Consider the following 12040-nt stretch of genomic DNA (forward strand, 5'->3'; position numbering starts at 1 on the left):
GATCCTCTACATGTGGCTGCAGTGGCACGGATGGATCCTACCGCGGATGGATGCTCAAGTGGCAATGGTGGCAAACTGCTATGTACAGCGCATGTGCGGTGTCGTTATGTACAGTGCATGTGTGTGACACCGCACATGCGCTGTACATAGCGGTTTGCCGCCGGCACCAGGATCCTCTGCTTGCGGCTGCAGCCGCAAACAGAGGATCCTCCACATGTGGCTACGGCGGCGCAATGGCTGCTCACACCGCCACGGTGGGGTGAGCCCCAGCGGGGTGTCACCCCCCAAGACATGGCACCCGGGGCGCACTGCACCCCCGCTGCAATGCCACTGCTCCCAGCAACTAGTATTCAGAGACATACTGCCTCCAACTGTGAAGGCACTTTCTGCAAACACCACTCAGTTGAGTGTTAGATGTATTTTAACCTCGTTGCAATGCTTTCTTTGAAACTCAATAAAAAAAAATATGGAGGAAAAAGATTTAAGTCCTGGGTTGCCTCTCATCTGGTTCCATGGTTAATATGTTGTGCTGACCTGCTTCTGTCTTTCTCAGATAAAGAGAATGATAGTAATGGAGGAGAATCCCAGGAGTTCAATAAATGGAATAAGACATCGTTACCTGATAAGTGATTTCTTTGACTCTCCGCTCATATTTTCGCACTCCTTTGATTGCCTCAACTCCTCTCTTCTGTTCGGCATCAAGCTCATTTTCTAACTCGTGTACCTACAACAGAATATTCTGATAAAGAGATCAAACTTTACGGGGAAGGGTCAATACATCTTTGAAAACTTAAATGGGCATTATCATGTTGAAAAGGTACCTCCAAAATCAGTGTGGGCAGGCTTCACCTAACCAGACCCACCAGTGGAAGCCCTGTGCATGAACTTCAGCTTGTAATCAGTCACTATGACAAGCTCAAGCAACCCTGAAAAATGAGCTCTGGCAGCGTACCCTGGCCTCCAGTTTCTGGAGTTGCTTCTTGCCACCTCTCAGGGCCAGCTGCTCTGCTTCATCCAGACGGTGCTGCAGATCCTTCACTGTCTGCTCCAGGTTCTTCTTCATCCTCTCCAGGTGGGCACTGGTGTCTTGCTCCTTCTTCAGCTCCTCTGCCATCATGGCTGCCTAATTAGATGGTAACATCAGTAAGTGCCCACTTCTCTGCACAGCTCCCAACATTATTTTTAGTGTTGTAGATTCTGTACCTCACTGCTCACCAGGGTGTGTTTACATAGTTCATTTGGTTTGTCTTTCAATGGTTGGTTGGTTAGTTGGATTGGGGTCCAGACTTCAGAGCATCCTCTCTGGATTGGGATATATGAGGTTGCTTCCAGATGTCCTGCTTAATAAGCACTCAGTCTGATTTATTTGTGGAGAGGTTATTTAATGAACATTTATCCAGATTTGTTTGTGGGGAGATCAAATGACATTGTGTCAAGCAAACATTATCCCACACTTTGCCCATCAGTTACAGGGAGAAAAGTCAGATCTTTTAGGGAAATGGGTTTGTTTCACAAGAGTGCTATGTCAGCTTCAATTGCACAGCCTTAATTTGCCAGGATGTGATTGAATTCCATCCGAAAATAGTTACAGTCTGGAAGCGCCTTGAGGGATTTTTAAAAATTATTATTTTATTTTGGTTAAGTGCACTGAATTTCTGCTGTAATGCTTGATTTCGACACTAGGTGTTGCTACAGTGACATTCATATAAAAAGGTAAAGGTACCCCTGCCCGTACGGGCCAGTCGTGTCTGACTCTGGGGATGCGCGCCCATCTCGCTTAAGAGGCCGGGGGCCAGCGCTGTCCGAAGACACTTCCGGGTCACGTGGCCAGCGTGACAAACTGCATCTGGTGAGCCAGCGCAGCACACGGAAATGCCGTTTACCTTCCCGCTAGTAAGCGGTCCCTATTTATCTACTTGCACCCTGGGGTGCTTTCGAACTGCTAGGTTGGCAGGCGCTGGGACTGAGCAACGGGAGCGCACCCCGCCGCGGGGATTCGAACCGCTGACCTGACGATCGGCAAGTCCTAGGCGCTGAGGTTTTACCCACAGCGCCACCGTATATACTGTACTGCTAACCACACTACATAAATGGAGTAAAACAAAAACCTGTTCTTTAGAAACAGCTGGTACTTTAGTCAAACTCTAAAGAAGAGAGAAAGAAACCTCTCCAATTTTAAAGGATTTCTACCACACAAACAAGCATCTATTAATTTCTTCTACTATACAAGAAAGCCAGTACTGTATATGGGGAAAACCAGAATTCATCATCAGTTAAAGAAGCGGTAGCTATCATAGTGCCCATCATCCTTGACCACTGGCTATGCTGGCTGGGCTGATGGGAGTTGTAGTCCAACAACATCTGGAGGACACTATGTTGACTTCCCTGAGTTGAAAGAATAGTTGCTTCGAAGTGTGGTCCGAAGTATTCATAATCTTAACCACTTGAGTTTGATAACAAATTATTAAAGGGCAGATGGGTAAAGGGTATAGTGGGCCTTAGATGGTATATTCTCTCCCTTGAGAGGTATTGCCAATTATTCCTGTGATAACATGCCTTCTCCCTACATTATGTATATGCCCCAGGAGAAGGAAGATCAGTGGGAAGCAGAAGCAGCAACAGCTGTAGCAGCCAACTGAGGAATATGGCCAACCATGGACAGCCTGGGAGGAGGAGTTCCCTGCCTCCATAAATGGAAGAAACCACTGGTTGGCTAGACTTAACTTGAACAACAAATGCAATAGCTAAGCGGGTGTGGCTTAAGTACTGATGCAAAAATATGAGAGTTTCAGCTGTCATTGTGAAAATCATACAAATGGCTTCCCAGATGGAGTCACCAACACATGGTAGAATGGGGCCTGCGGCAAGCAGGATGGAGAACTTACATCTGTAATTGCCTTTTTGGCCTTCTCCTCCGCGTTCCGTGCCTCCTGGATGGCATCGTCAATTTCTCCTTGGAACTGAGCAAGGTCCGTCTCCAGCTTCTTCTTTGTGCTGAGAAGGGTTGTGTTCTGTGGGCACAGTCAGCAGTTACTCCCCTGCGTTATCTAATGCAATTGCATTTGCTCAACACAACCAAGACCCGAGATACTGGACATGTAAGGAGACGTGTCCTATTGCATTTCTCCAGGGATGAATCAAAGGGCAGGTTCTGTCTTCTGGCTCAGACTAGCTGGGGATGAGAAAGCGTATTGCTTCCAGCCTCAGGGAGTTTTGGCCTCTCACTCTGTGGGGAAGGAGGACTGTAGCTCAGTGGCAGAGCATCTGAGTTGCACAGGCAAGGTCCCCGCTTCATCTCCATCTCCAGATAGGGTTGGGAGAGATGACTGTCTGAAATCCTGGACAGCCACTGACAGTCAGTGGGGACAATACTGAGATAGATGAGCCAATGTTCTGACTCAGTGTAAGGCAGCTGCCTATGTTCCTATGACTATATACCTGGGAATGCAGCAGTTGCACACGCTCACTGGCATCTGCCAGCTCTTGTTCAGACACTTTGCGAGCACGCTCCGTCTGCTCCAGAGCTGCCCGCATCTCCTCAAGCTCAGTCGTCATCAGGTTGTTCCTGCGTTCTACCATAGCCAACTGCTCCTTCAAGTCATCGTTGCCTCTCATAGCATCATCCAGGTGAAGCTGGGAATCCTGTGGTTTGCAAAAAGACACCACATCTCAGAATATCCAAGTGGATTTTCTCCCACTGTCTGTGAAAAATTAAAACTGACATGGCATATTTGTTTATTCTCTTTTGGGGGTAGAGCATGGGGAAGAGGCTTGTAACACACCCTTTAATCAAAGCCAGAGAGTTTGTAATCCAATGATCATGACCCTTGCTTAAACCCTTTTCCAGCTTTGTTTTAAAATATATACCAAGCAGCATGGTATTAACACCAGCCTGGCTGTTTAACACATAGTTTATTTTATTTATTTGACAGCTGTTTTTGGAAAACAGGAAGCCAAGATGCAAATTCCCAGACAATGGGCAAAGGAATCCTAACTGGCCAGGAACACAGGGGTGGGACAGAATAGCTGAGGCCCCACTGCATCTGAAGTCCTGTTGGCCACACTGGCTTGCATGCTTTTTTTTTTTTTTTTTTTTTTGGCCCAAATTGGACCCCCTCTCTGGGAACTGGAGCAGCCTACGATACAGCAGATCATTGGCAGCCCATCTCTGTTCCACCCAACCCAAGCGCCCTGTTGCAGGACCCTCTGCCACCGGTAGCCCTGCCTCTGCCATGCTTTCTGCAGCTACACTGGGGGCCTCTGTCATGGCAGAAGCCAGTGGTTGAGGACATCTGCTGGATCTGAGCCTCCACCACCATTGCAGAGTCAGGGTTAGGATTGCAGCAAAAGGCTCACTGGGCAACTTTGGTCAAGTCTCTATAAGTCTCAGTCAGTTTTCCTCACTCACAGAACTGCTATTTATTCATTTTATTTTACTCAAAAGGTTTTAGGGGCACCCAAGCAGTAAAGCTATCAGGGCAGCATACAATAAGGATCAGAACACACCAGGATATTATAACAAGCCATAAGGCTAGCATGCAACTTGAGTCCCTTGGGTGAAGGGTAGAGAGACAAATGTTATAGTTTTGAAGTTTTCTTTGAACAATAGCTGGGTGAATCTTTATGACAAGGATCAAAATGCAGTCAAACCAAGTCTACATGAAACAAGGGAGTTAATTAGCAGGCTGTCCATTCCCTGTTATTCAGTCCCAGAAGACAAAATTTAAGTATTTGGGGAACTTGACTTTTTATCCTTTTACCATCATGGCCAATAGCATTTGATAAACTTGTATTACCTTCACATTTGTTTTTTTTAAGCATACCTTTCATAATCTCCTTTGGCACTGAATAACCCTTTCACTGGCTCTCTCTTTGTGATGCACAAAAAGAGTAAAAACACATTTTTAACACGACACATTACAGTGGTACCTCGGGTTAAGTACTTAATTCATTCCGGAGGTTCATTCTCAACCTGAAACTGTTCTTAACCTGAAGCACCACTTTAGCTAATGGGGCTTCCCGCCGCCGCACCACTGCTGCACTATTTCTGTTCTCATCCTGAAGCAAAGTTCTTAACCTGAGGTAATATTTCTGGGTTAGCAGAGTCTGTAACCTGAAGCATATGTAATAATAATAATAATTTATTATTTATACCCCGCCCATATGGCTGGGTTTCCCCAGCCACTCTGGGCGGCTTGTAACCTGAAGCATATGTAACCCGAGGTACCACTGTATAGAGGTTAGTCAAATTTCAATTCTGTTCCCTACACCACCACAAAATGAATTCATGCAAATTGTTACAAAGCCCCCAACATGTGTATGCAGTTAGGCTGACCTTCAGTTGCCCTTGGATGCTCCTCAGATGTTTTTGTGTCTCTGCACTTTGGCGGTTGGCATGGCTCAACTGGATTTCCATTTCGTTTAGATCCCCCTCCATTTTCTTCTTAAGCCGCAGAGCATCATTTCTGCTCCTGACTTCAGCATCCAGTGTGCTCTGCATGGACTCTCCCATTCTCTGGTGATTCCTCTTCAGTTGTTCAATTTCCTCATCCTTCTCTGCAACCTTCCTGTCAATCTCAGACTTCACCTGATTCAGTTCTAGTTGGACACGCAGGATTTTCCCTTCTTCATGTTCCAAAGATCCCTTTCATCAATGAAACAACATTATTTGTTTCAATTATGGTTTTGTATTTAACTATGAAAGCAGGCTTCATAGTATTCCATTGTCACCTCAGGAGAGAAATATATACCCCAAGCACAGTTAATTTTTTAAAAAATATATCGTTTTGGGGAAAACATGGACACACTGTAAGATCATAGATGCAACTTGTAAAATGGAAACATCCCAAACATTCTGAATAATAAATACAACATTTTGTATTTATAATAAAACACTTAGTAATTAAGAAGTGTCAATGGTCCTCCCATGAAAATTATTTTGTTCAAATTAACCATCTTGAAACTATTTTTTTCTAAAATTAACAGATTCTATAAATGAAAATATTACCCAACAATAATACAATTAAGACTGGAAGGCTTTTGACAATTCCTGTTATTCTTAGGTGTTTGCCCAGTCCATGTTCCCAGTCATCAGGGGGGAATGCAATTAGCATTTCTAGTTTGGCTTGCCTTTTGCAATGTAGCTAATGGGTCTTCTCAATTTAATCATTTGTTCTATTTTTAACCAGAAGGTGGCACTAAAAACCTTCCCAAAGCTCCAGATTGGTAGCAGTCCAATTCTTCACTATGAAAATTGACACACTGCTCTCACAAAACTTTAACTTCATGCAATGGGCCAGGGATTCCCCCCCCCCCCCCAAATATATGCCACCTTAGTCTGTCCTTATCCTTGTGCTACCTCTGGGGGGCAGGGATACACCATGTATAGCGAGTGCCAATTAATACTGTCTCTAAAGTGTTCATATTCACCTCTGCTTCTTCCAAGGCAGCTTGGAGGTCTGACTTCTCTTGTTCAATCTGCTTCTTTGCTTTCTCTAATTCATGGTTGCTTTTGCCAGCTTCAGCTATCTGTTCGGTCAGGTCAGAAATTTCCTCTGCAGGTAGAAATTGTGTAATTTATCGTAATGGTTACAATCTTTAGTAATATGATACCTAATGTTTCAATTTAATTGAAGTATGATTTCCCCCCTCCCACAAAGGACAGTAGATGCAAAGATTTTTTAATAATAAAAAGACTTATGTCATATATATATATATATATATATATATATATATACACACATACACACGCGCGCACACACACACACACACACACACACACACGGCCTGCATTTATATATTTGTTGTTTTTAAGGAAAGAGCTTTTAACAATGCTCTGCAGTTTTCACTATATTTTAAAAGATTTGTTTTTATAGTGCTTTAACGCTACTACAGTTTAATTGCTTTTAAACTATTATTTTTATATGTTTTAAGCTTTCTGTATTTTATCTGTGTTTTAATTTGCATAAGCCTCCTTGAGTCTGGAAAAAAGGCAGGATATGAACCTTTGCAGCAATCAGCTGGAAGTTACCGCACTGCTGAATAACATCTCCCTACCCTGAACCTGTAAAAGCAGCAGGCCTGTTCTTTGGCCAGTACTACTAAGCAGGAGAAAAGTGGTTGTGTGAATCTACCATTACAGATACCTTAGTAAAGGTAAAGGTAAAGGTACCCCTGCCCGTACGGGCCAGTCGTGTCCGACTCTAGGGTTGTGCGCCCATCTCACTTAAGAGGCCGGGGGCCAGCGCTGTCCGGAGACACTTCCGGGTCACGTGGCCAGCGTGACGAAGCTGCTCTGGCGAGCCTGCACCAGCGCAGCACACGGAAACGCCGTTTACCATCCCGCTATAAAGCGGTACCTATTTATCTACTTGCACTTAGGGGTGGTTTCGAACTGCTAGGTGGGCAGGAGCTGGGACCGAAAGACGGGAGCTCACCCCGCTGCGGGGATTCGAACCGCCGACCATGCGATCGGCAAGTCCTAGGCACTGAGGTTTTACCCACAGCGCCACCCGCGTCCCTATACAGATACCTTACATTAGATTAAAGTCTGTAGGAAAAAGAAGCTTACGTTGCAAGTTCTTGTTCTCTCGCCTGACAGCCTCAAGCTGGTCCAACACTTCCTCATAAGCATTCTTCATTTTGAAAATTTCAGTGCTCATGGACCGTGACTCCTTCTGGGAAGCTTCCAGTTCAGCCTGACATTCCTGGTATTTTTGCTTCCATTCTGCTAGCACCTAGGTAACAAATAGGCTCATATAGCACAGGAACACAACATTGTGCTTTACTCAGGGGTATGCAGTAGCGGTCTGGTGGAGCTGCCCTCCCAACACTGGTGTTGTTGCAGTGTGGCTGGATAGGGCTGGGACAGGACTGCGCTGTAGAGAGGTCCACATACTGGTGGACACACACCACAATTGCCTCATTATGTAAATCATGTTCAGAATACCACAACACACACGTAACTGGCTGTAAAGTAACATAGCATATATAATGAAACTGTAATCTAATTGTCATATCAAAAAATTGCAAAGCACTGTTCCTGATGGCAATAACATATCATATTACTATTAACCTTCTATATGTTTTTATGTTATGTTACAATGTTATGTTACTTTGCAGCCAGTTATGTGTGTGTTGTGGTATTCTGGACATACTGGTGGAAACATCAGATGGGCTCCACCACTGCACCCACATAGCCCCATCTTCACAGCCAAACTTCCCCATCCCAGCACAATCCAGGTAGCCTGCCGCAATACCGGTGTCGAAAGTTTGGCTCTGTGGCTCTGTCCCACCACACTGGCCACTCCTGGATCTATGACCGAGGAGAAATGTTGCGTATCACATATGAGCCTTTCACAGGGCAGGTAACAGCACCTGGCATCCTTATGCAGGTGCTGGGGCTCCCATGCCCCGGTACCTCTTTAATCCGCCGCCCCCCGGCTGGTTCTCTGAGCAGCATCTGGCTTCCGAGACAACTGCAATTTTAGTATCTTGACAATTTTAGTATCTCAAGCATTGTGTGAAAATAAAAGGGGGGGGGCGTCACCAGTCTGCTCAGAGAACTAGTGCTGCCTGCCACTGCTGCCAAGTGAGTCTGCCATGGCCCACCAATGGCATGGGGAGGAACACTCCTGAACTTTCATTCCCCCACCCCAAATGGGCTCAAAATCACTGCACCTCATTCACACTGTCTGAATGGTTCCTCAGCAACTACTCAGTTAAAACAAACTACTTTCACTAAGGATGTTTAATAAGCAATGTCCAACTGTATTGTGTTCAATCAATCTACAGGGACAAACATAAGGATGCAGTTTTGATTTCTAGACCAAAGAGGCAGCAACCAATTTAATAATGACAATGTAGAATTGTGTTTTTTTTTCTGTATTAGTCTGTTGTAGCTAGAGATGAGCCTGCCCCCTACAGGATTTCTACTTCTGAAGAACTTGCCTGTTTCACACAGCACAAAATATACCACTGAAGCGCATATTATTCAATATTACTACTACTACTACTATTGAAAAGTCTAATGTTGCATGTATATAAACTTTATACAGGCTACAATGCTACCAAACAAACATACAGTGGTACCTCGCAAGACGAATGCCTCGCAAGACGAAAAACTTGCAATACGAAAGAGTTTTTCATTTTTTGAGTTGCTTCGCAAGACGAATTTCCCTATGGGCTTGCTTCGCAAGACGAAAACGTCTTGCAAGTTTGTTCCTTTTGGATTTTCAATGCATTCCTATGGGAAACCGTGCTTCGCAAGACGAAAAATTCGCAAGACGAAAAAACTCGCAGAACGAATTAATTTCGTCTTGCGAGGCACCACTGTATGAGTAAGGGTGGAATTGAACTACTCTCATAGAAGCCTTGTGCTAAATTCACAGAAAGCCAAAAGACAGCCCTAGAAGTTCTCAGGATTACAACTGTAAACAAGCACAATTTTTTTGCCCTTCCTGCAAAATGTCTGCCCGCTACCCAATAAGAAAAGGAAACCTTATCAAAGTTCCTCTGCCTTTTGTCCAGGGCTGCGCAAGCTGCATTGGACCTCTCTACGTCAATCATGAGGTCATCAACTTCTCCCTGCAGCCTTTGCTTAGTTTTCTCTAGGGAAGCACACTTAGAATTGACAGCTTCTATCTGCTCCTCTGATTCTTGGAGACGCTGAGCCAGCTTCTTCCTGAAAGGCAAAGTATCCCACGATGCAACCAAAGGTGTTTTTCCAAACCGCGTTGGTGTACAGGCAGAGCAGAAAGTGAGAGAAAGCCTGGCTAGGTGGGAGACTTCTATGTGACAAAAGAGAGACCCATAGAAAGGACAGCCTGGAGTGACAACATGTTTCATGAGACAGAACCAAAGAGAAGCAAAAGCAGTGGGAGGGGCAGCCAACTGGACTGAGAAGACCACCTATTGAAAAGCAACAGAAAATAGATAGCATCAGCTGCAAAACTAGAAAAAAAAGGAGAATTGGGTAAAATGAGATTGTTCAGAAGACCACAGTTAGTTGGTTGTCCTCCTACTGTTGACCTCAACCAGAAACTGGGCACTTATGTGTCACTTGTCCTGTGCTATGAAACACCACTTTTGACTTTCAGGTGCCTTTTGAAGACTCTATTTTATGGTAATTCAGTAGTTTCCAATTTTCTTGAGTAGCTAGCTATCTTAATGATTGTTTTGCACTGCTTTTAATGGTTTTTCATGTTTTATATTGCTCTAACTACCCTGATATTTTATGGGAGAGTGGTATATAAATACGCTTATAAAACAAATATCAATGGCAAAAAACAGATCTGCATAAGATGCAAAACTAGAAATAGAGGATTTGCTGTCAAAAATAAATACCACAGGTTAATACCCTGGTATCTCCAAAGCTCTCCCCTGATTTCCTTCCCAGTACTCACTTGGCTTCTTCTAATTCCTCAGTACGTTGAATGGCATCCGTTTCATATTTGGTTCTCCACTGGGCAACTTCAGTGTTGGCCTTGGAGAGAGCCCTCTGCAGCTCACTTTTGGTTTCTTGTTCCTCTTCAAACTGCTCCCGGAGCAAGTCACAGTCATGGCGAGCAGATTGCAAGGCATGGGCCAGAGCGTTTTTTGCCTAAGGGTTCATAATGTTAATGGTAATGATGACCACATGGGTAGCAATAGCATGCAGGTTGTTTCAATCAGACATTCTACATCTGTCTGTTAGTCATGTCAGATATGAGATCTGGGATGTTTTCTTCCTCAGCATTTGGTTTATACCCAAACATAAAAGTATTGACTATATAATACTTAACCAAGCATTATTACTTTCTGTGAACCGATTTTTTATTATTATTATTTGCGTTCTTTAGCCTCAGTCATGCTTTCACTGCAGTAAATTTCACAAATTAATCTTATGGAGTGGTGTGTTTTTTAACAGTGCAATATTATCATAGCTTTTTCAATAGCAACTGCAGAATTTGCAAAAGCACCTGTTTTACCTCTCCATGTTGCATGTGTTACTGCATTCATGCTGTAATTTGTCCTTGAATTTCCATCAGTCCATGTCAGCTGGAAATCAGCTTTGATTGTTTTATTGCCTTTTTTCTGATGTTCCCTGCCTCTCCTGCCTCTTTTTATCAGGATTATTCATTCCTCACTTCTCTGAGGCATGATATACAAGTGGAAAATCACCTTGTTTTCTTCCTCCAGCTGCCTCTTGAGTTCCTCTGTCTGCTGGGTAAAGGCTTGTTTCCCTCTGATCAACTGTGAAATAAAAGATTCTTTTTCTTCTAGTTGTCGAGAAAATTCGCCTATTGGAAAAAAATATATTCACATAGTCATAGGCTGAGATGGTTGAAAAAACACCCCACCTGCTCTTAAGTAGTCTCACCACCTGCTCCTAAGTAGTCTCACTGATGGCAATGCAAGTGCTTATTTAAATCATTTGTGCACTTGGTCGACTAGAATTTTTCCATCTCTGTCTCCCATTCTTTGAAATGGATGTTACTACAGTCCACAATAATTGCAACAAATATAGTATGGCTTCTATTAAAATAAAATGCAATAAATACTACAGTTTTCAATAATTACGATAAATACTGCAATTAACATTAGTTCTCGATAATTTTTGTTCGGATTAATACATTTTCTTTAGATCTATCCATATATACTTTTAGTGGTGGCCTTACTTCTTCACTCTGGAGAAAATGAGTTGTAAACCAGAACGAGCTGCATGGGCTTTATTCTCATTGCCATCAGTAGGATTTAATTTTCTCTGAGCTGCATGTAGAGGCTATTTAAGGCATATTCTGTGAAGTGTCATGTGCAATTATAATTTTAGGAATTTGAGAGCGACACCGAGGCTCAAGGTCTATTGGGTGACCAGACGCTGTGCATGGCGCCCCAAGAATCTGAATAACGTTTATGAATGTTCTCATGGAGCTCTGAATCTCTCACTTGTGCCACTTGCTAATGCTGTTCATGCAGCCCCAATACTCCCACTTGACTATCAACAGTAGTTTTTCACTACTGATGCTTATGCATAGATTTAAACACAGAGATCATGTTTAAA

At 43.6% G+C, this 12040-nt stretch overlaps 1 protein-coding gene and 1 long non-coding RNA gene across 2 annotated transcripts in view; one reads left to right on the top strand and one right to left on the bottom strand.

Annotated features, from left to right (window-relative positions):
- The window catches only part of LOC308470731, a 48312-nt gene that overhangs the window by 19308 nt on the left and 16964 nt on the right, over positions 1-12040 (top strand). The window lies entirely within an intron of this gene.
- The window catches only part of LOC308470375 (myosin-4-like), a 37396-nt gene that overhangs the window by 3864 nt on the left and 21492 nt on the right, over positions 1-12040 (bottom strand). The window contains exons 28-37 of the mRNA XM_080993567.1: positions 11161-11279; positions 10404-10600; positions 9499-9682; positions 7571-7736; positions 6430-6554; positions 5336-5644; positions 3439-3642; positions 2886-3011; positions 953-1123; positions 620-724 (exon numbers count right to left, since the gene is read on the bottom strand). Coding sequence (XP_080849693.1) covers positions 620-724; positions 953-1123; positions 2886-3011; positions 3439-3642; positions 5336-5644; positions 6430-6554; positions 7571-7736; positions 9499-9682; positions 10404-10600; positions 11161-11279 — 1706 coding nt within the window. The remainder of the gene's footprint in view (positions 1-619; positions 725-952; positions 1124-2885; positions 3012-3438; positions 3643-5335; positions 5645-6429; positions 6555-7570; positions 7737-9498; positions 9683-10403; positions 10601-11160; positions 11280-12040) is intronic.

The sequence above is a fragment of the Podarcis pityusensis genome, assembly GCF_964106645.2.
Source record: "Podarcis pityusensis genome assembly, chromosome: 2".
Lineage (NCBI taxonomy): Eukaryota > Metazoa > Chordata > Lepidosauria > Squamata > Lacertidae > Podarcis > Podarcis pityusensis.